We start from the raw sequence: 23,425 nt of genomic DNA, 5'->3' as shown, positions 1-23,425 counted from the left end.
CACCTAGAGCTCTTCAGTCATGCCCCACGGACTTCATGTTTTTTTCTTGCTGATCTTTTTCTTAATCTTCGAGTGCTTCACAGCTGGAAGCAGAGTTGGGAACTGTCTGGACATCCAAGCAAAGTGCTAGGGAAAGGGAAAGGTCAATGAGCTTAAATCCTGGCTGTGCAAACTTGGTGTTTGGTGTCAGAATATTGTGTCCCTTCACTGTATTCAGAGATACTCATTCCTTTTGCCTGCAGTGTGTTTACCACTACATAGCTGCAAATGCATAATGTTTCTGTCTTCACTTTCCTCCTAGCAGAATGTTGTATATCATATCAACAGCAAAATGTAAAGGCAGGAGATGATGCTACTCAAATAAATATTTTCCTTTGTTTTTCTTTGTAGAATTATGCAGCAAGTGATTTCACTAATTGCAAGGAGGAAGTGGAAGACAGCAACACTTATGAGCTTATGTTAGGCTCAGAAACTCCACCAGCCATGGGTGAGTCATGTTGTTAGACAGCTTTGTTGGTACTGATCTAATGGATGTATCATGTGCTGTGTCAAGTGAATGAGTTCATGGGCAGAGATGGCAAGTTACTCTAACACTTTCAATTTCCACCTTACTGCAACTTCCAGGGAGGACAGATGTCCTAAAGGAGAAGGTAATTGTAGGATTCAGTTGGGATAATAAAGTTCTTGTTCAGTAAGAGAGACCTCAGTGCAACCACCCCTTCTTTTAAACTCTGGAAATTTGTGATCTCCACTCTGAACGTAGAAAACTGCTGAATTCTCCAAGCTCTCAGAGAAGAACCTTCATAAAAGGGGAGGCACTGCCTACAGGTGCAGTCAAGTCCTATGTGGAGGCACAGATAATTGACATTTTGCAGCTTGATATTCCTACTTCCAGGCACAATTGGTGACAAGCCTGTTGGTGATCTGTGTGATCGTATGCATTCCCCTTGAAAACTGCAAAGTTGTTTGTTTGCATTTACCAGTGGCATATATTTTACATATATCTTACAGTATCATGGATCTGTGAGACTAAATTTAGTCCTCTTTTTATCTTGTTGACAATTTTATTTTTTCAACTGTCTCATACATATGAAAAAGATGTTTCTTACTTGCTAAGTTCAAACTGCCTGGTTTAGCACATAGAGATAGATGACAGACACTGTAAAAAAAGCAGTTTTGCTCTGATAAAATTTTCACTGTCTCTGTCACATTGTATATGGGAACACCTCAGGGTAAACACCTGGAAAAATAGCAAGAATTGTACCACATTGTCCAGATAAATGCCATAACACCCATTTGAAACAGTGGTGAGAGGCAAGCATCACCAAAGGATAACTCAGAATGGAAGCCTACTTCAAGGGCTCAGTAAAGTCTGCTGACAGCTTGTGTAGTTTGCTCTGTTACATTACTGAGGTTGGCTGCTAAAATTTTGATGCTGTATGTTGTGATTAAAATGTGCACTTTCACATCCCTCCACTTTGTTCTTGGTCTGTGGGTCACTGGAGACAGAAGAGCTCTGTTTCCACAGGTTTACAGTCATGTCTCCTATGGACAATGTCTATTTCATTGTAAAGAGATTGAAATTAGCACCCAAATCCCTTGTATGCTGCTTGTGCAAAAAGCAGTAACACAAATATGTGAGCTACAGTTTTATTTTGCAAAATGTTTGCACTGTGCTGCTTTGAAAGTCAGGTAATAGAAATTCTGGAGGCAGGGAAAATGTGTATGATTTCATTCTGACAGCTGCTCTAGAAAAGTTTAACATTGCACACACGAAGATGATGTGTATCAGAGTAGCAAGATACAATGAAAACTTCCACTGTTGATTTAGTAAATATTTAAAAAGCTCTTCACTGATGGTATGAATTTGACAGCTTTCCTGCTGTATCAGTTTATTAAAGTTTTATTAGCCATTGTGTTGCTTCTGTAGGAATCCTTGAAACAAGAAATGTTTCCAGATGGCAATTTTTAAATGAAATAATGCTTTCTTTAATATTAAAAGTGAAGCAGAACTCAAGAGATCAATATGCAGTTGGATCGAGATGCCAACAAGAAGGCAAGGTGGATGAGGAAAAGAAGGATGACCTGATAGACAGCAGAGAGGAGACAGAATCTGAAGAGGAGGAGGATTCATACAGCCTTCACAACAGTCCTGGCAGTTTGTATGTCAATGTAGGGAATGAGCTCAAAGAGAGGAGGAGAGATTGCTTTGTCTGCAAGAGGCCGCCCCCTCCTCCCCCTCGAAATCTGCCTGGCATCCAGAGACAGGACAATCTGCATAATTCATCACAAGGTACAGTCCTGGCAGGAAAATAACCCTGGATACAAACATGTGCAAGGGCAGACAGTGTAGTGCTGTAGAGATTGGTTTGATCACTTCTAGCAGTAGCTGGGCAGGATGGCCCTAATGCTACAAAGCAAGCTTATGCATATGAGGCCCTAATTCTGCAAAACAAGCATCTGCATGTGACCTTTGCTGCATCAAAATACTCATGACCAGGTTTGTCAGGTAATATTGTGGTATGGGCTGCTGGGTTCAGCTTTTCCTCACTCTGCCTATCTCAAAGAGCTGCCAAATAGTGCATGGTGCACTGGATTTACAAGAGAGGCTTGAAACAAAGATGAAGTCTGGATTTCTTTTTCAAGTTGACTTCCTTATTTGCCATTTTAAAACATTAAATGCTATTGTGATTTAATATGCTAATATTTGATTATATTATATTTCATATACTACTTGAAGTTTCACAGGTAGAATTAATAGAAAGTGGCCATGCAAAGAGAAGTAATAGTATCTTTCTACATCTTAGCCAATTTTGTAGTTACTTAGAAGTAAAAAGTTATATTGCAGATTGAAAAGAAAGGCAGAAATTCTGACAAATGCTTTGTCTTTTTTGCCTTTTTTAATACATCTGCCTCTCTTGGGGTGCCCCAGGGTAAAAAATCAAAAATTTTGTGTTGAGGTTTGGTTAAAATGATGAGAAACTCAAAGTATTATTGCATCTGTTTCAGGGGGGGTGACCATTAATTTTTCTCATTGGGATAAACAAGTGTGCAAAATAATTGAATCTTAAATTTTTAAATTAAAGCTTAATGTTTTAAATAGTTGGATGAGGGGGGAAAACCCTTTTTATTTGTCATAGACACTGCTGGTAAGTGTGCCCAAATTGCTTTTCAGTTTCTCCACAGCTTATTACTGTTAACTCTGTTTTCAAACATGGTGTAACCTATTAGAGTCTTAAATTACCATCACCATGCACTCTGGTGTTCACATAATTAGGCAGAAATAGCTTGCTATAGGTAGGGTTTTATCCTGTGTTCTGCTGTGAAGGAAAGAAATGGCTAGAAATAGGTAGAAAGTCATAAGTGAATTCTAAGAGAAGGAGGGGCAGAATAAAATTAACATTAAAGGTGGGTTTTGCTTCCCACAAAACCCTCATCTGCATCTATGTGTGTAAATGAGGGATCAGTTTTGGCACACAGGATTTGTAGGTGTAGGTTTCTTATAAATACCTGTCCTGGAATAGTTGTTATATGGCTACATCACCACAGTAATGTGACCCTCTCTGCCAAATGCTCTCTGTCTGCATGTGGGGACCAGCAGAGAAAGTTTCCTGGTGTCCTGTGCCAAATCCTGTGCTGGTAAAGCAGAGTTCATCTAAAAATGCTCCTGTGGGAGCAGTTCATTTAAAAGGTGCTCTGAATTATTCTGTGTTTAGCTGTGGTTTCATCATTGAGGAGTGGGGTATCAGAATTCCTCTAGATGAGGTGATGCTTCCTTTCAAAGAGGAGCTGTAATGAGTTACTGCTACATATTTTCAGCCAGCTGCTCGCTTTAGGAGTTCCTGTGGACTACCTCGAAGGCAAGTCCCCTCTTCTTCAAGTCTGAGTTTTGGCAGTGGCCTGAGAGTGCCCCCTGTGGGAGTTGAAAGAAATAATGTCCTACAGAGCAAGAAACAAGTTATATAGTGACCTGGAAACAAAATATTATTCATATTATACATGGCGGGTGTGTAAACACCACATGTGCTTTTAAGACATGTATCTTAGTCAGAATGCATGTTAATTGTACATACAATTTATACATCCCATTAAAAAATGTATCCCACTTACACAGGTTGTTTAGCTCCTCTGAACCAGGTAGTTCTTTAAATAGCAGCCAAAGGATTGAAAACATCAGTAGTGACCACAGCTGAGTTTAGCAGATACACATATGTACAGGCAGTAAATTACAGCACAAGGGAAACAGGAGTCAGTGCAAGAATTCCAGGCAGGCCTACTGTTTCTGCATGAAAGATGGGTAATCATGCCAAGGAAGTTATACACATTTAAGGGAACACCAGCCTCAGTGACAGCTTCTAATTCTTAGCAGTTTGTGGATGTTTTAAGGCAAATCAAAACAAACCCAGGTATTGGAGAAATCATCAATGCCTTTTAATGCTGTAAAAGGCAGGAACTAGAGAAAAGCAAGTTCTGCATAGTTGTACTATGAAATATATGAAGTATAGGGAATACAGAGAGAGGTGGAAGTTTTTGGAAGGGGAGGGTTGGATAGTCTTAGCATAGGTTGTAAGAGGTCATTCATTTTAGCTACATTGTAAAGGGCTTTTCAATATCTTTTTCACCTTGGCCTAGAGTAAATTTGTAAAGCCCTCAAAACCCAGTGAGAAGAGGAAGAGGAAACACAAAATCCAACATTTCCTAAATTAAACTTCAATCTTAAGTCATTTTTACAACATGTAACAAACATCTTGATTTCCCAGAGTGCTGAGGGCCACAGATACCCCTTACTTGGCTTAACCATGAGTTACATGTTAGTTACAGTTGGTGTAATTCTTGTGAGAGCAACTGGGTCACTCAGAATTTCTGCAAATAAATCCATTTATTTTGTGGCTAATAGCTAAGCATCTACATTTGATAATCTGATGTGAAATCATGAGGAGACCCTGAAGTTGGAATTATTCCTTTGAGTCATCCTCTCTACTGAGTCAGATGATCAGAAGCCTCTGAAAATGAGAGTGCTTTAGTTTAGAAGTGAAATGAGATCTCTGAGCTACTTTAAAAGCTTTAAGATAAATCATGATCTCCTCTCTTTACCCTGTGTATACAACACAATTGCTTCCTTTTTCAGAGGGGAGTTGTGTGCAGGACAGGAGCCAAGGAGAGCAGGGCGATGGACTCGCAGGCGCGCGCGGAGCAGACCGGGGTCCCTGCGAGCAGGACGGCGAGGACGAGCACCCCTACACCTGCCTGGCCCAGGATGAGCGTGTGTACGACCTCATCCTGGACCAGGAGCAGCAGCAGCAGGGCAGGAGGAGGCACTGCAGCTCCTTCATCATGAACAGGCCACCAGCCCCCGCGCCCCGGCCCGTGAGCTCGCTGGTCAGAGAGGAGAGCACTCCCTACATTGTGCAAGGTGGGTGCTGCTGCTGTGTAAATATTCTCTGGGGGATGAACCTTCTCTTGGTCTCTTTGAGCAGTAACATTTTCTAAGAGATTATGATCCCTGTTCAGCTGCCTTCAAACCAACACGTTGTTTGTTTCAGTCAACCTATTCTCACCCTTCAAATGAGCTGAGAACATCTCTGAATAATTTTCAGTTGGCAGCAGCGATAGTACCACGGTTTTTATTTAGCTTTTAAAAAATTATGACAATATGATAGATAATGAAGACTCACTGGGCTAGCTATGAGTGTATTTGTTACAGCAATGCAATGTAGAATGTGCTACTTGAATTATCTTTCTTTCCAGTTTCTTTATCAAAATGGTTTTCCTTAAGGCTGAAACTGAAATCTCTCTCTTAGATTTTTTTTTTCTTTTTTTCTAATGAAAAGAATTCTCTTTTCTGAGAGAAATGCCTGTGTGAAGATTCCTGTTTCAAATATCTTTTCTCCATTTTGAGAAGCTAGAAATGGGCATTTCTAGGTAGGATCGTTATATTTCTTTTAGGAAAAATTGTGTCCTTTTATCACTTCTGTGAAAACTGGGAAACTTTCTTGAGATATTTGATGGAAATACAAGACCAGAAGGGATTTCAGATGTCTTTGTAATCCAATTCAGACTGAAACCAAATTTGAAAGTAACAAAAGGAATTCAGTGAATATACTGCAGAGATCTCTTTGTAAGTCCCAAAATCCATCCTGCCTGCATCTCCAGACTCTTCTACAAAAGCCTGCCAATGCAGAAGAATAGGTAGTTGAAAAATAGGCTGTCAAAGGACACCATTGTTTGCTTATTCATGTTATGCATGTTCTGCACTAAAAAGAATTAATACTACCCAAAACATCCTACTAAATAGAGAGAAACACCTCCTCTTTCATGCCTATCTCAGTCAGTGGCTTCTTTTATTCTTCCTAGCTAGCTCTCTTCCTCCAGGCTGTGTCACTCCAGGTTAGGGCCAGAATGCATGGGCTAATGCATTCATCATTTAGTTGCTCTTTCTTCAGCTTATTCAGGAGGTAGAAGTATGAATCATTACAGTGTGATCCAAGAATGGAAGGGTGTAGGGGGCCTTTTACAGCTACAGAAATCATGAAATGGCTGCTTTTACTGAAATTCCTGGAGCAGTGTCTCAAATCTTGTCCACCATCATTGTAGTCAGTAACTTGCAAAGCCTTAGTGGAGATGCTTTATTTGGGAGATGGCTTTTACTGCTTTTGAGTGTTTCTCCTTTGTTTGTTGGCTAAGGCAGATGCTATCAGAGGAACTGCTCTGATGGGGCTGTGGTTCACCATGTGTATATATTCATATGGACACACACTCACAAGGTTTTTACCTTTGCTTTCATAAGTGTGGAGTGGTAGACAAATTATTTTCCAGTAGTTCTGTGAAATCTGCCTCTGGCTCACTTTGCTTTGCTTATACAATGGAAACACTTCAAGAAAGCTTCAGCTGACCACTCAGGTCTTTGTTTTCCTACCTATCCTTCTGGTTCCAGACCTAGAATATCTTATTTTTGTCCAGGGATCCCTGAGGTAGCTAATGGAATTTTAGACAAAAGGGATATATCTTCAGCTAAAAGATTTTTTTCTTGCTTCTTGGATTGGCAACTTTTTTCTTCCACATTGTTTAAAAACTTCCCTCTCCAGTCTAGCAACATCCCAATTTCCAATTTATTATTTTAGGACTGCTTATATTTGATTTTAAAAAGATTATTTCATCTGTATGAACCAGGAAACTTCATTCCATCATTAAAATCTGCATGTGTCTGCAGCTCTTCCTTTATAATTTAAGAAGTGTAAAATTCTCTAGTTATGCATATACACATTTTTCATCCATGGATGATGGTTTTGGGGTTCGTTTTCATCTGTTATATAAAAAGAGCATTGCAGATACTGAAAAGTCAAATAATCAAAAAGCTAGAATTGAGGTAGTTTTACCCTTTCTCCCTGCCAGGAACATTACAATACAGTAATAAGGGGGTAGCCATATGCAACTATTTATCTCAGATATTTTATTTCATTTAATTTAGTGTTTAAAGTGGGTGAGCATAAAAAACCCCAGTGTTTTTCATTCTCATTTTGTTTAAAATATAATTCGTGTCTGCTCCTAGGCCCCATGTGTTGTTTCAGATCTTCCTGTTATAAACCCTTTGATTCTGCATCTACTGAGTTTTTTGGGATGCCCAGTATGAAGTAACTGAGATTCTTGAGGTGAGCAGCATTACAAAACACTTCACTCATTCAAAGCACCATTGATTTGAGTGGTCTCTGAGTTCTCAGAACTTCAGAATAAATCCTGAGTGTGTCCAGCCAGTACTCTTGACATCAGGCATTACAAGTTGGATTGCTGCCTTAAATGACTTGTCTGACCTTTGGCCAGGGCTTTGTTGGAAAGAGAAGTCCTATCCTGCAGAGCAACTTTTAGTTACTTAACTGAGCCATCCTTCCCTCCTCTGTATTCACTTCCTATTTGCTAAATGCCTTTTAATTTATAAAACAAATTATTTAATATCTGTATTTATATTTATTTATTTATTTATATTTATTTAATATCTGTATTTAATCTGTAAGAAACAGATTGTCTTCACTGCACAGTTCTGGTTGATCTTCAGAAGTGTTCCCTTCTGGCATTCTATAAGACACATTGTGGAAAAATAGAATGGAGTATGATGCACAGAGGGGAGCTGTGGTAAGGCTACACATTTGCTCACAAAAGGATCCCCATGTACTTTGGGAGTTCCTGGAAAGCTTCATGCCCCAAGGATTGCAGAGGCTGGTGTAAAACTTCCATGCAGAGATGCAAGAGCAGGATTTTTTTTTGCATTTTGTGTACCCATAGATGGGCTCATTTATTTGCATTGCATAGCAGAAATGCCTTTTTCCTCCTAGATTGCATGCAGGTGACTCTTTTAAAATCAATCTGGAGAAATCAAATGGTTGAATTTCCATGAGTGCTTTCACCACACATTGAATGAAGGGCATGACATTACAAAAGAGTATCTTCTCCTTTAAGCAAAACTAGTGGTGCTTCCACGAAAATAGCAACAAAGCAAGCAAGCAAATAGCTTGCTTTGTAATAAGCAGCTTTCAAATACATGGAATATCAAGTTTACACTGGGCAGAAAGCCTGCTCCCTGTAGATTACTCCACTTGGTGTTCTGCAGTACAGGATAGGGAAACTGCTGATCTATAGAAAGCAAACATGGGACTTGACAAGAGTCACTTTGAAAACAAGAGCTACACTTCAAAACCCAGGCAGTAAACACTCAGTGATGCAAGCTGTCACAACTGAACTAGCAGAATTTACAGTGTGAGCATCTGCCTTGAATTTGCTGACACATAAATTCTGGGAAACATGGGGGAGTTGAAAGGTTTAAAACACAAGTGTTCTAATCGCTTTTACTCCATTTCGTTTATTACACTTTCAAATTTTAATGAACATTCAAACTGCTGCATTGAACACTGGTAGACTGCATTATTAGCAGAGAGTACACTTGTTCTTTAATTTAGACCACTGCAAGAATTTTATTTTGTGTGTGAAAGACTCATCAACTAGTGGAGCTGCAAATTGGTGCCAAGTAGCTCGTTGTCCAGATGGTGTGCGCTCTTGCTGTGCTCCCTTACCATTCCTTAGGTGCTTAGTATTCCTCTGAAGGTTATTTCAGTGTTTTGTTCAATTGTCTGCTGCCAAAACAACTGTTAAATAAGCATCTGAAGGTGTTGTGTTTTCAGTTTAGAGTGCAATTTTAATGTTCCCTATTGATACCAAGTTTGATTGAGCTGGAAACCAAAGTCCTCAGTGTAGTTGTAGGACAGATGCATGAGTTTCTGCAATGCCCCTGCCATTCCTGAGGCCTGACCTACTGGGGCTCTCTCAGGGTTAAGGATTACATTACTGTCCTGGTTTAATCATTCACCTCTCATCACAGACCACTAGTATGAAAGGATTCTCTGCAGCAAGGATATCAATACAATAAATTCCCTATGCTATAGCATTTATTTCTTTGCAAACCTCTCACAAATCCCTAAAGAAATGTGTTTCCCTTCTGTACACTGAAAACATTTTGCTATTTAAAAATAGCTGTTTAGGACCTCATCCTAGGGTTAAAAATTAGAAGTGGAAAAATACATTTTCCAGTTACTGTTCCAGTGGAGAATAAAATTCTCATTGCTCATCAAAATCACAGGGTATGCAGAAGAAGTAGCATCCAGTGAATATTTTAGGGAAGCAGAATATTTCACATACAGAACAGACAGCATAAACCCACTGAAGTGAATAAATGAATTCCAGAACAGAACTGTTAGTGTCTTGGAAACTTATCAGGCTGATTACTGGGAAATACAGTGATCACATCTTGAGTCAGTAATTCTTATTATGCCAATTGTTTAAATGCTCTAAAGCAGGGGTTTCCAAAGTGAAGCTTCAGAGGCCATGCAAATTGCAAAACATTTATGTCCCATAGGGGGATTTTGTAGTACTCTCCCACAGTGAGTATAAAGTACTGCACTGCAGATGAATTTCATTATGTATTCCTAACTTAAGGGTATTTTTCCATGAATGAAATACTAGGAAGCACTGTTTGGCTGGCAGTTAGACTGGTTTTACAGACCTGGTTGGGAGTGGTATACCAGATTCACCCACTGTCTTCATTCAATCAGATTTTTTTCTATCTGAACTTTGGCAGATTGAAACAAATACTAAATAAGGTGCACAAGCAGAAAAATATTTATGGGATGCTGTCTGGTTGCAAACCAAACTCTTCCAAATAGCATATTTGTAGTAAAAACATGTATAGAGTCCTTCCCTTTTTGCTTTTCTCTACTCTAGAAAAATGGGACTAAAGAAGTGTATTCAGGTTTTACATGCTGGAGCAAATAATACTCCTGTGTATGTAACTAAAGTCCTTCCAGCTTTCCCAATCCACTAAGTTAGAATTCTGACAAGAGCAGAGGTGTGAGAGTTGTTTCCATTGTATGTGGTGCTGTGGTACACAGTGCATTGACTGAGCAGCACTTAAACCACTGGTGCCTCTCCTTCTCACTCACTCTTTACCCCTTCTGTAAGAAGGGAGTTCTGATATTGTTTTTATTATCTTGCTTCAATGTAGGGGATTCATCTCTGTAAAGTCTCCTCTCTGTGACCAAAGTTGCTGAGATTCTAACAGATTGGTGCTCGTATTTCTCAGACTGAGAATCTCACTGCAAATTGTGAAGGGAATTGCTGTGCACATATGTTTATTTTTGGATTAATATTTTCACATGGTCATTACACTGTAATTCCTTTTAGAATAATTTTGCTTTTGGTCTGAGAAAATGGATGGTTCATTCTCAGCCAACTAAATATCTGTGGAGGTAGAAGCTGGCAATAGCCAGTGTAAGAGTGGATGTGACGCTGCCACTGAAAAGCCCTGGCAGCGTCAGGGAGCAAGATGGCAGGCTGGTATTTCTGCAGCTGCACTTGGCATCACTTAGTCTTTCTCCTGATGAAATGACTGCTGTGTGTTCTCAAAAATGGCTTGAGTGTTAGGCTGCCCATTTAGGCCTGATCAGAATTCCTGTACCAGTGTAGATGAGGTCACTTGTTCTCCTGCACCATTTCAAACTGCTCAGTGTTTCCCTTTGCCTTGTCATGCTGTAGGTGCACCCAGACAGGGATGCTGCCCTCACAGGCAGCTTCTGGGACTTGAGCCTTTGTTACCTTGCAGCACTCAGCCATCCCTTCTCCACTCTGCCTGGGCCTTCCTAGATGAGATTCATGAGCTGTGAGGATATGATCCATGCCCAGCTGCCTTGCCTTGCAAAAGAAAAAAGTCTTGTTTACAAGGTCCCATTTCTTTAGTTGATTTAGTGTTCTGAGTCATCAGAATTTTTTGTTTTCATTTTGAGTAAGTGAAATATTTTATAAAAATTTTGGGAGCTGTCATTGATCATCTCTTACAAAATTTACTGGTTAGCATTGCATTGATGACCTCTCTCAAGTCCTCATGCTGAGTGATGTTCAGTGTGTTAGCAGACAAAACAAAAATGAGATCTAAAAAAAGTGAACAAACATCTGCAGAGTTCTCCTCTCCTGAATAATAAGCAACATTCTACTATGTTCCTTCCTTAGTATTCTCTGTATATTTGTCATCTCTTGCTGTGCTACATCTAATTTACAATCCAATCCCTACCATGAAAAAGAACTTGGAGGTTTTATTTGCCTAGGTACTATGAATATACAGTTTAAATCATAAAATCTTTAAATAATGTGGAAATATTTGAATGGACAAAGGCAGGAGTCTCTCCCTGCACCATATCCTAACCAGCAATTCACCCCTCCTTCTCCATTCTTCCATTATTCACAAATTAATTATATGATGATTCCAAAATGAATGAAACACAAACCTGCTAAGAACAAGGAGGCAGTTTGCAAACTCACTGTAATTTGCAACTGAGTTGTGTTACTAAGTGCAACCCTAGTGTACTAATTAATTTGAATTACCACTTAGCTGTGTGTTCATATAAAGATTTTGTTTTTCTGTATTTTAATTTTGAATGTTTCCTGAGGAGAACAGTCATAGATAATTTTGTTTGGAACATCAGCTCAATGAAGCTGATGAATAAATGCATCTTAAATTTCCTAAACAAGCTGAATTCAAAATAGTGGTATTTATTGATGGATGTTTTTTTAATCACTGTGTATTTTCCCCTTTGAGTTTGTGCTACTGAAAGTGTCAAGTAAGTATATATTAGGCATGATTAGCTCATATATTCTTTCAGAGGGTAGGTTCATCACTCTAGCTTTGTTTGAATCACTAGTGCATAGTGGAAACTGTTGTTTCATTTTTAGAGGTAATGTTGCCAATTCAACAAGTCAGGCAACATCCCTCATAGCTTAGATGAGTTATAGTAAAATATTAATTAGAAATCATTGCCTCTTAGCTGATCTGAGTTCTTCTCTCCCATGGTCTAACTCTTCTGTGTTTCGATTTCCTCTGTTTCTTAATTATGTCGATAAGCAATTTTTGAAATGTCATAGTGCATCTGCAATTCCTTGACATTGCAGCTTTGTGTTAGGAATAATTAATTCTGAAAATCAAATTCCTGATCCTTTTTTCAACCTGCAGCTATTGTAAAAACTTTCATTCTTTTTCTAGACCCTTTATACTCACCACAGTTTCTTGCAGTTTGTTTCTCTAAAATGGTCTTCTTAGTTCAGAATTATTCACAAAAGACTTAGATTTCAAATTTTTCTAACCCTTTTGTGGTGCTAACCATGAAAATGTTAACCAAATTTCAAGCCTTGTGCAAGTAAACATCTTTAGTTAGTCTGAGATAAAACAGGCAATTCAGAGTTCCTTGGACCCCACTGACTTCCCAAAACTTACATTAGGGATTTTCACAGAGTTCTGAATATCTGCCATAAAATGTGTGTTTTGTCCCACTTTTTCAATGTTGTTTTCTGGTTTTGTGTCCTAATAGAAAATACTGCAGTAGTTTCAATCTCTCTGAGTTTGCTTTGCTGGAAGAATATTGACATTACATTCCTAAAAAGAGATCTTACTGTCTGAGACATAAAAATGTATTTAGGCCTTGCAGTGAACTTTATCTGGATCCTGTAGCAGCAGAAGACAAGAAAGGGTATGAAGTGGAATCACTTATTAAGTACTTATTAATTACTATTAATTACTTATTAGCCTCTTTAAATTCCAAGAAACTGCAAAAGAAGTTCATTATAGACAAATATGAAATGGTATGTATAGGGTCAGGACATTTAATATGTAGATTTTGACCTACGAGCATCTACGGGTACTTTATCCAGTCATAACATGAATAAAAATCCAAAAGGGTTCTCTTTCTGATCATACAGATGTTTTGAAGGGTACACTGTAAGTACTTGATCCTTGAAGGATTGTGACATTCTGACACTTCAAAAAATTGCTATATTAATATTGCTTTACTGAAGAAATATTTACTTTATTTTCCATTTTTAAAAAATTGAATATATTCCTGTGCAAGATTATATGTTTCCTTTATTTTACTGTTGTGTTCAAGTAGTTAATAAGTAATTGGAATGTGGGAGTCAAAGGGTGAATTGCCCTAAACCTATGGCAGTTCTGCAGTGGAGTGTTCCTTCCTTTCCAGGCATTCCAGAAACAGGCATTTGTTTTCATTGACTTCACCCACACTGAATCCTTGCTGCCAACTAAAATCATTTCAGCAAGATGCAGCACATAAAGTTGTTTTAACAATTTTACTTTTCACTGGAAGAGTAATTCCATTTCTGATGACTCCAACACTGCAAAACTCAGCAGAAATTTCAAAGCCTATCAATTAAAGTGCTTTCCAATCAGGCACATTGTCGAGTATGTCCCTTCTCCTCTTTTTGCAGTAAAGTTCAGGCTGCCTGCATTACCTCTGTGCTCTCATTACTTTAATTTCATCTTTGAAAGGAGAATGCTATTTCAAGTAGAGAAGAAAACACTGCAACCCTACTTAGTAGGATTCTTTGATAATTACAGAGAAAAGTATTTAAAAAGTTAAAATCTGTGTTTGGCTGAGCTAGGGACATAACAGAGAGCGTGCCTGCTCTGCTCTTGAGCAGAGCTCCCTTGGCCTGGGCATTGGTCCCCAGGAAAATATTTGCTCCATTGAACTGGCACATTTGCTGCATTGCAGTGATGACAGAGGATTACTTAATTGGCAGGGATTATTCTAGGTTCTAGATTGTCAGTTTGTTTAGCAAAAATCAGAACTGAGACTTGAGAGGAAGCTACTGCCACACAGGCTAAGTCAGAAACTGAGCAATTCCCACCTTCTGGGTGTTACATATGCTGCCAGCCAAAGTTTGAGTGTAGCATCTCAGGGTGTATCCAGGCTAGCTGTGCTCTGGGCACTGCACAGGAGTGGGAATGATGGGATATTCTAACAGAGGGGTTGTGCTTTGCTATTTCTAGTGCTTGAATAAAGTAGACACAAATATACACACACACACTTCCTTGTGCAGTGTCACTGTTCTCACCTGGCACTATTGGGGGTTTTTCTGCCTTAGGTTTTTCCCCATAAAATAAGGAACAGGCTGCAGTGTCTGTACTATGTGACAAGTAATATGCTAGAGTGATAAATCCTTCTAATTTTCTGCAGAGTTTCTTGTAATGGTTTCTCTAACATCAGTAATCCTGCCATTCTGTGCAACAGAACCATTTTTCAAGTAATTAACATTAGACTGACAAGTGGGTTGAAAAATACGCCTAGACTAGAACAAAAAATGTATTCCAGCCTGCTTTTATGAGTCTCCTTCCTTTGCTCAGAATGTGTGATGGTTTTTATTGCCGTTTTTCAACTTCCTTATGTTCCTAATTTTGTTGCAGTGTTTCAGCAAAAGGCCTGTCGAGTGACCAGTGACAACAGCAGGACATACTGCGAGGCCAGGAATCCTGGTACAGAATTTAATTTAGCTCTATAACTGCCTTGATATTTTTCAGTAGAACTAGTAGGGTTTTGTTGTGACTTGATTTGGGATGATTTATCATCTGTTTTGCCACCTACGATTTATATTCTTAATGGTATTGCAGCATTAAGAGATCAGATTAAAGAAAGAAGACTAAAAGTTATAGTCTTGTAGGAAAGATTTGTAGAGTCACAGTTACTTTACACTTTTCTGTTTCCTTTTATGATTTTGTGATTAAAGCCAAGAAAAGGAAGGACAGGAGGGCTCAGCTGTGCAGTAATTTCAGCCATGGAAAGACAGAAGTGGGGGAAGCAACAGTTCTCTCCTGGGTACCCCAAGATGCATATAAAATTAATTACTAGTGGCAGTCCAGTTGTTATTTGAGTTGCAGCATATTACAATGTTGCTACTATAAATTCCATTAATTGCACCCCTTTGAACAATCCTTCCTTACTTGAAATGAAGGTAGTGGTGCATAATGCAACAGAAAGACTGACCCAAATTATGTTGATGGTTTAAACTTTTATCCTGGCCTCACTCCCTATGCAGTGAAACACGTGCAGCAGCCTCATGGAGGACTCAGAACCCCTGTTCCATGGCTGCTCATGTGTTCTGGATCAGCCATTCCAGTATCAGTACCCTGGGGAGAAGCAGTGCTACACCTCCCTGGACCAAGCTGTGAATCTGATAACACACATCTCCCTTCAGCTCTGCACTGTATCATAATCTCCAGGAACACTGGCCTGCAGTGTTTTCTTGTTGCTGCAATGTATTTAATAATGTATTTCCTTCCTTGGAGGAAGGCAATCCTGTGAAATTTCAAGATGCTTCCTGACCAAATTTCATGCACAACTTTTGAGTCATGTAATGTATGACATTGAAGAAGAAAGGTATAAAAAGGCACTGTGGATATTTTATATAGCAACCATTTCCTTTAAAATGTCAGTACTGTAACTGTAGTGCTAAAAGGCAGTTATTTTATTAACTGGACTAATGGACACTAATGGAGTATCCATGGACCAGGGCAATAGTAATGAAGGAATTGTTTGGGATGCTGCTCTGCTGCCAAAGATTAATGGTAGAATCCTCACTGATTTGTTGCATTTCTCACTTTGTACATTTTGTTGTAGAAGCACACAGAGGCCACACTGAGATAGTGACTTACAGCACTGTGGTACACAGGATCCCTCCTGAACAGGAAGAACTCATCCACTTGCAGGAACAGGTGAAAAAGGGGGCAATTTCTGTGGATGAAGCACTTGACAGATTTAAACAGTGGCAGAACAAAAAGCAAAGACTACCATCCACTCAACAGGTATGAGTTTGAAATTTGATCCTTGATAGGAATCTTGATCAGATGTTCCAAATGCAAGTTCTTGTGTTTTGGCTCCTGCATATGAAGTCAAAAGTGATAATCATGATTTATATGCAAATCAACTCCTAAGGAGTTTGCTGGTTACAGTTCTGAATCTTCTAGATACCATTTCCACTATTGTTTGAGAGGTTTTCTGAGTTTGGTTAAAATCCAGAGTTAAATATGCTGGTTTCCTAAGACTTGTGCTGTTGGGTGAATGCCTCTTTCATGAAATCACAAACCTTATGTCTCCAAACAAACTAAATGTGCTATTGATCAGTGTCAGTTAACAGAATCATGACTATATCAAACATACATTAATTCTAGCAATTAAAATATATTAACTTACCTCAGGCTTTATGCCTGTCTGAAAGGGTTGAATATACTTAGTGAAATCCACAACTATTGGCAATGCTTTACAGCTCCTTTGTATTCAATGTATAGAGTAAATTGAGGTGCACACAAACAGGATTTACAAAAGCCCACACACTGAGTCACTGAAAGAACTACATCAAAGCTGCAAGTCATGGAGTGGAGTTTTGTTAATTACTTCTCAAAAGACACAGAAGGAAGAGGTTATGCCCTCATTTTATATGAGGTCATGCATTAAAAAAAAAAATTTCTTGTTGTCCTTTAGGTCATTTAGTAGAAAGAGGAAAGAGCAAACCTATTCTGCTGCTTTGCAGAGTGGAAGAGCTATCAGATGCTGCCAGGAAGGAGAGTGCTCTTTGTGTTTGCATCTACTTGAAAGTCTGAGCTTTGTCATCACAGTAGAACACTTGAAAGCAAAAGTGCAAGGGCCTGGAACAGTTTGGGGGCCATTTCCCAAGCTGGGCACCAGCAGCACAGCACTAGGCTGCCACCTTCCAAATCTATCTGCAGCCAAGCATGTGGATGAATTGCTGGTATTGCTCTCAGTCAGGGGCATTTCCTGTGGAGGAAGATCATGTCCAGTCTGTGCCATGACAGCAGCACCAAGTTATAAGTCCTTTTTTTCCCTTGGTGAACTATAAGATGCCTATATTTCAAGGAAGATTTACTTGGCCTGTTTTCAGTGCTTCAGGGAAAAAGCTATTTTGTAGTGGTGGTTTTTACCCTGCATTGCATGTGTGACTTTTCTTTGGTTTTCTTCTTACTCCTCCATAAGCATGATGAACTGAATTCACACTGTTACTGCAGTTTTTTGTCCTTCACTTGGATTTTTGATGAAAAATTGCTTTAAAAAAAAAAAAAAACAAAAAAACCAACACCCAACAAACAGAAAAGAACACCCCAGCATCTGTAATCTAATTCCAGAATCATTTTAACTTACTGCTGGCAGGGATAACTCCCCAAGAGTCTTAGGTAAAAATGCTAAAATTAGCATCATAAACATGTTTCAGTCTTTTAAAATTATTTTCCAGGAGACAGATAGTTGGTGTTCAGAATGCTAAAGAATTCAGCTACAATGAACTTCCATTACTGATTTCTGCTGCTGGTTTTATGCTTGTTTTTTTTTACTTGAAGGAAAAAGTGCATCACCTTAGAGACCCCACTACCAGAAACAGACAAGAAAATGAAAATCTGAATGGTAAGATGTGCTTTTTCTGCCTATAAGAACTCTGAAGCCTTGAACTGTAAGTGCAGTGCAGAGGTTGATCCAAGCTCTTTTGGATCAGGCATTGAATTTGTAATGAACATTTTCTGTATCTGACCACATTTATTTTAGCATAATCAGGCCTTCAGCAGTGTCAAGATTTCATCCCAAAGATGAACTCACTGTGAGTTAATGGGGCAGAAAATTTACCAAGTCTCTGTGGCTCAGCTTTTCTGTCTAATGCCTATTTCCTGCTGCATCATCAGAATTTGGGTAGATGGCTTCTTTAGAACAATTTGCTTGATTAATTCAATATTTTATTTGTAAATCAGTCATCAGTTTGCAAATTCTTGATGAACTTTCTACTGCTACATCAGTTTTTGGAGTATTATGGTCATTGTTTAAAACTGTACCATTGGTGATTTAAGATGTTTTTTTATCCCTTTTGGGGAAAAAAGGGGTTTTTGGGGTTGTCCTGTGCAGGGCCAGGAGCTGGACTCTGTGATGATTGTGGGTGCCTTCCAGCTCAGAATATTCTATGATTCTTTGTGGCTGAATGTCATCTACAATAGTATAAAGCACTGCTTTTCCTGCACATTATTTTCTCTTCTTGTTACAAAAACAAACCATTAGATTATATTGGTCTTAGGCCTTTGATTTCTGTAAACTTCAGTAATATGCTGAAAGGAAAATCAGTTGTTTTTTTCACATTGGACTTAGTACCATTTGTGTATCTCTATTTAAAATTGTCACCTGAATGTGCTATTTCCTCCCTGCAAGAGAGAAAAATAGTGCAGAGTATTGCTTTCATTATTCTCTTAGACAGCATTGTATTTGTGTGAACTTGTGAGGTACTGTGACAAATTAAGGGAAATTCCTGCTTGTGCCCAGTAGCAGCTTTGCAGTCCAGATATTTCAGTTTTAGTATCCTCTGTGGTGGTAAGGGGGCAGTGTCCTGAGCAAAAGCCTTCACAGGGTGCTCAGAGCCTGAGGGCTTGAGGTCACTGCAGCTCCTGTGAACATGAGGGTGACCCTTGGAAAGTGTTTGTAGGGTTTCATGTTAAGGCCAGAGCAGCAGTCCTGCCTCCCTGGCTGTCCTTCTCCAGAATTCATCATTGAACCACAGCAGCAGCAATGTAGTATCAACACCAGAACTGTTAATTTTGTGAAATTATCCAGTAACTCAGATAATGATCATTGTATTCCCTTCTGATCCTAACCTCACTGCCCTCTGTTACACTGTCATATATCCTGTGATGCATATAAATCAGCAGCTTAGCACTGCAGAAATACAGTGGGAAGAATCATTATGGTCTGTGTCCAACAACAGAAATCAAATATTTCAATGCTTGAAAAAAAGGACTTCCTCTAGAACCAATAGCAAGAGTAAATAAGGATCACAGAAGGAGGATCTCTATGCCCAGATATAAATTGCCTGGAACAAAAGTGACAATCATTTTCTCTTTTCTTTTGAAGTTCATAAGGAAAGCAGTCCAGGGAGCATTCATTTGAGAGACATTTTGTTTCATATGCCATTTAGTAGAGTGATATGTGTGAATGTCAGCAGTTCTGAGATATATTAAAAAAATGTTAGTTTTTACATGCATATACAGACTCTCCCTGCTCTACCTTTAAAAACATAGGCCTCCCTCTCTTAACTCCATGTTTGAAATCAGGACATCTTTTCTGTAGACAGTTTTTGAACTCTTGATTGAGAGAGATCACATCTGAAGTCTGTTGGAAAAGGAATTTGATTTTATTTTAATGAGAAAGGAAAATATCTCCTAGAAATTAGTATGGAACATAAGTTTTAGTTTCTTGATAAGTTTGATCTTACTTTCACTGTAATGAAGTTATTAATGAGAGTGGCACTCATTTCAGTCTTCCATTATTACATTTGATGCTGTCTCAAAGTTCATGTCTCATTTTGTAACAGTTTAGTATAGAACTGAATAATACCCTAAAAAAAAAAAAATCAACTGCAAAGCAAAAGGTTCTGCCACCCTTGGAGTGAAATATCTACAAAAACCTGTTTTAAGAACAACTACATAAGCCTAGGCATGTAGAACTTTAATTTATAGAAGGTACAGGCAGGGACAATGCTTTAGCTCAATACTGTATAATAAACATCTGGTGTGACATGTAGTCATTGATAGTATCTTTTTTTGTTTTGTTTTTCAAGATGTTAACCAAAACCAACCAAAAAAAATACCCTAAATAAAATTTCAGGGAAATACATAGAGGATTGGTGGACAAAAGCTCCACTTTTAAAACTGAGTAGCCCAGATTTTTCAGGGTGCACCACCAAAGTACTGAACTAGAAATAGGGAAATTATCTTTGAGCAAGGCTCCTAAAGCTTAGGGTGAGGCTGGAGAGTCTCAGGTTTGTGCATGTCCTCTAATAGAAGGAATGGCAGCAGCTGAGACAATATTTAGATATGTTTCCTTTAAAGTCTTGAAAAACAGCACAGCTTCCACATGCATCCCACATCCTTACTTCCTTAGCACATGGGGATATTTAAAAACATGTATGATGCCTACCTACACCACTGGACATTTGCATTACCTGTGTGTATCTCATTTAGCCATTTCTGAACATGGAATTTCAAAATCTGCCTACTATTGCAGTTACATTATGGCACCCTGTGTGTCACATCCCACAGATTTAGTCATCCAGCCCCTAAAAATATGCACAAGCTTGCAGAAACTACATGAGATGTTTTGAGTTGTTGTAGTTAGCTATTCCCTCATAGCTAATCTCTGTAGAACCTTGAACTTGTTTATAGGGAGAGAAGTGCCAGGTTCCTCCTCAAAACTGGGAATGACTGATGCTCAGTTCTCCAGGCTTGGCATAGCAGCAAGAACTGAGTATTAGGTGTCCCTGTTCATTGCTAGGTAATGAGCAAGACAGAGGCCACAGAGGACAATCTATAACTCAGCTGGACTTCAGGAGACAAATACTGCATTAAGCAAATGTTAAGCTTGATTTATTGTTATTGCTGATGGTGTTATTACAACTGTTATTATTTCAATGCCAGCAACTTCTATAATGGTTGAAGGTAGATCTTGGGAAAATGGTTAGACATTTTATTAGTCCTACAATGACAAATATACCCATGGGACAAATGAGCAATTCAGTCTTTGCATCTGTTCAGTCTTGGCCTCCCTGACAAGACTGGCAAGGTAAGTGGCCTGCTGAGGAAAGGTCAAGACTTTTTCCACAGGCTACTCAGCTGCAAGCATTTATTTCTTAGCTGTTAGAATCAGTAGGTACTGACACTGAAAATGGTCTTCCTAGCAGGAAGGGCAACTTTACAAGCTGTTGCTGTAGACATTTTAATAGTGACCAGCTCCTGTAAGGTCCTGTAAGTAGCCAGGTAATCCACTGCAGTAAAGGCATACTCCACAGAATTTCTTCTTCCACATTTTGATTTCCAAAGCTGTAGATGCCCAGCTTGCTGCCAAAGACCAAATCTCTTTCCCATCTTGATCTAAAAAACACCCAAGAGCACTATGCACATTCTACAGGCTGGCAGGTTATTGATTACATTTGCTATCCAAAATGTCTGGCTTCATTCCCCAGCCCTCATCATGCCTTGTTTTTAGTCCAAGTTGCTAACAGATTGCTTATTCATCACTTGATGCCTCTCCAGCTTGCAGGTTGTGTCTTAGTAGAGTTCCCTGAAAACTAAAAAAGCACTCCTTAGTTTTGAGCACAATCACCAGTTTCTGTTGTTTCTGCTAGGTCAACAGAAAGATGAACAAAGAAAGACCCTAATTTTAGCATTTGGTTTCACAGGCACTAAAACTTCTTTAGTCAATTTAGCAAAGTTGAAATATCATGGGATCCTGAAGTACATACAGCTTTTGTATGCTTGGACAGTGAGGAAGTCATAGAAAAGCTGGGTTTTTTCCTTCATGGCTTCAACAGATTTCAGACAGGACTTCCAGTCTTGAAAATATTTAATTGTTGGTAGTTTACAGTAATGTGCATTGGACTTGTGAAGGAACATCTTTAGCTTGGCTTATTTCCAATTTCTTGAGCTTCACATGATTCTTAAAATTTAAATCTAGAAAAGAACAAAAATCAGTTTCCTGCCTGTTTGTTCCTAAGTCAGGTCTTCATGAGGCAAACTCACAATCTCACTGCTGACAGGAGTTCACCAAGACAATGAATATCACTCACTGAATATCTCTCACCTCTCCTAATTGCCACCAAGAGAGATCAGCCTTGCTCTTGAGAGTAAGACTTGTACAAAAACCCACCTCATGTCATTCTCCCACACAACAACTGCTTATTTCTGTGAGTCTCTTGCTCTTCCTGCTCCCAGGGACATGTATTGTCTTAATGTTAATATATTAATATCTTAATATTTTAAGTAAAGCACATAAAAAGTGACCTATTGTAGAATGTGTTTTCTGAATTATTTCAACTTCAAAAGATACTTTGCACAAGCCTAACATTGATTTAAATGATTATTGATTGCATCTTTTTCTTCTTAGTCTACAACTAGGAGCTCAAGAGACAAGGAACAGCTGCCCAATTACCCAAGGTAAGAGCAGGTGCATGGATGCACACACACAAATGTTTGTCATGGAAACAAACACTTGTGGAGGTACTTTCCATCAGAGTGCATTTGTGTAACAGGAGGATGGAGGTGCACCTCAGACAGACATGCTGATAAAACAGATAAACCATTACCACCACAGTCTGGTTTGTACTAGAGCTGCTTTGTCATCAGCTGTCAACCTGTTCTTGCTCAGTGCAGGGCAGATGAGAAAGCAGTGAGGCACTGAGCTCACCTGTGGGTGCAGCTGAAGGGAATTCCTGCCAGTTATTGCCACTGAGGCAGGGTGTGCATCTCTCTGCTGTGCCAGAATCCAGTCCTACATCCTGATTTCACAAGCAGAATCAAACACATTAATTAAAATTAAAAGCCATAGATGTGACCAGACTAAACACAAGAGCAATGGTCATTTCAGTGCTGGGAAGGTTAGAGGTGATGATACTGTCTCCATAAACAGTACAATTTTCCAGTGGTTGTGCTAATGAGTTTCTTGAGTTTGGGGCATCTAATGACCTCTGTAATAGCTGGGGGATTTAATTATTATTATCTGTTACCTGTGTGCTTCCATTTATATTTCATTATATTATTATTATATTAAGATATCATCATAACATTCATATTTCTGTTGCTATTATGTAATTATTATTAATATTATGAAGTAATATTTGTTCAGAGTAGCAAATGGTTGCAATTTTTTCCTGAAGACAACTGTAATTTTAAGGCTTTGTTGGCTAAGTTACTGTCAATTTGCCTCCCCAGCTTTTCCAAGTGAGGGGAGTGCAGTGTGTTACTGTTGTTATTTTTTTGGACTGGAAAATGGATTCTCTTCAGTGGGGTCTCTTCTGCCACCCTACTCTCATTAAAGGAGATGGAAGTTGCTTCTCACCTGCTCACTGGAGTGCAGTGTCCACACCATAAAACAGTAGATACCACCTTGTTCACATCCCCCCTCTTCAAAAGTTCTCTTAAGAACAAAACAAAACAAAAAGAGTCTTATGACCTGAGCTGAAAATGGAAATCTATTTCTCCTTCTTCAAGAGGCAGCTTAACTCCTACATG

At 38.9% G+C, this 23,425-nt stretch overlaps 1 protein-coding gene across 1 annotated transcript in view; it reads left to right on the top strand.

Moving 5' to 3' along the window:
- Positions 1–22,351, top strand: part of BANK1 (B cell scaffold protein with ankyrin repeats 1) — a 129,664-nt gene extending 107,313 nt beyond the window's left edge. The window contains exons 9-15 of the mRNA XM_079307266.1: positions 391–487; positions 2,003–2,293; positions 5,129–5,413; positions 14,789–14,857; positions 15,999–16,183; positions 17,729–17,792; positions 22,302–22,351. Coding sequence (XP_079163392.1) covers positions 391–487; positions 2,003–2,293; positions 5,129–5,413; positions 14,789–14,857; positions 15,999–16,183; positions 17,729–17,792; positions 22,302–22,312 — 1,002 coding nt within the window. The 3' untranslated portion in view covers positions 22,313–22,351. The remainder of the gene's footprint in view (positions 1–390; positions 488–2,002; positions 2,294–5,128; positions 5,414–14,788; positions 14,858–15,998; positions 16,184–17,728; positions 17,793–22,301) is intronic.
- The last annotated feature ends 1,074 nt before the right edge of the window (positions 22,352–23,425 follow it).

This window comes from Erithacus rubecula, assembly GCF_903797595.1.
Source record: "Erithacus rubecula genome assembly, chromosome: 5".
Taxonomy (NCBI): domain Eukaryota; kingdom Metazoa; phylum Chordata; class Aves; order Passeriformes; family Muscicapidae; genus Erithacus; species Erithacus rubecula.
The sequence above is the reverse complement of the archived record's forward strand: the minus strand, read 5'-3'. Positions and strand labels throughout refer to the sequence as shown.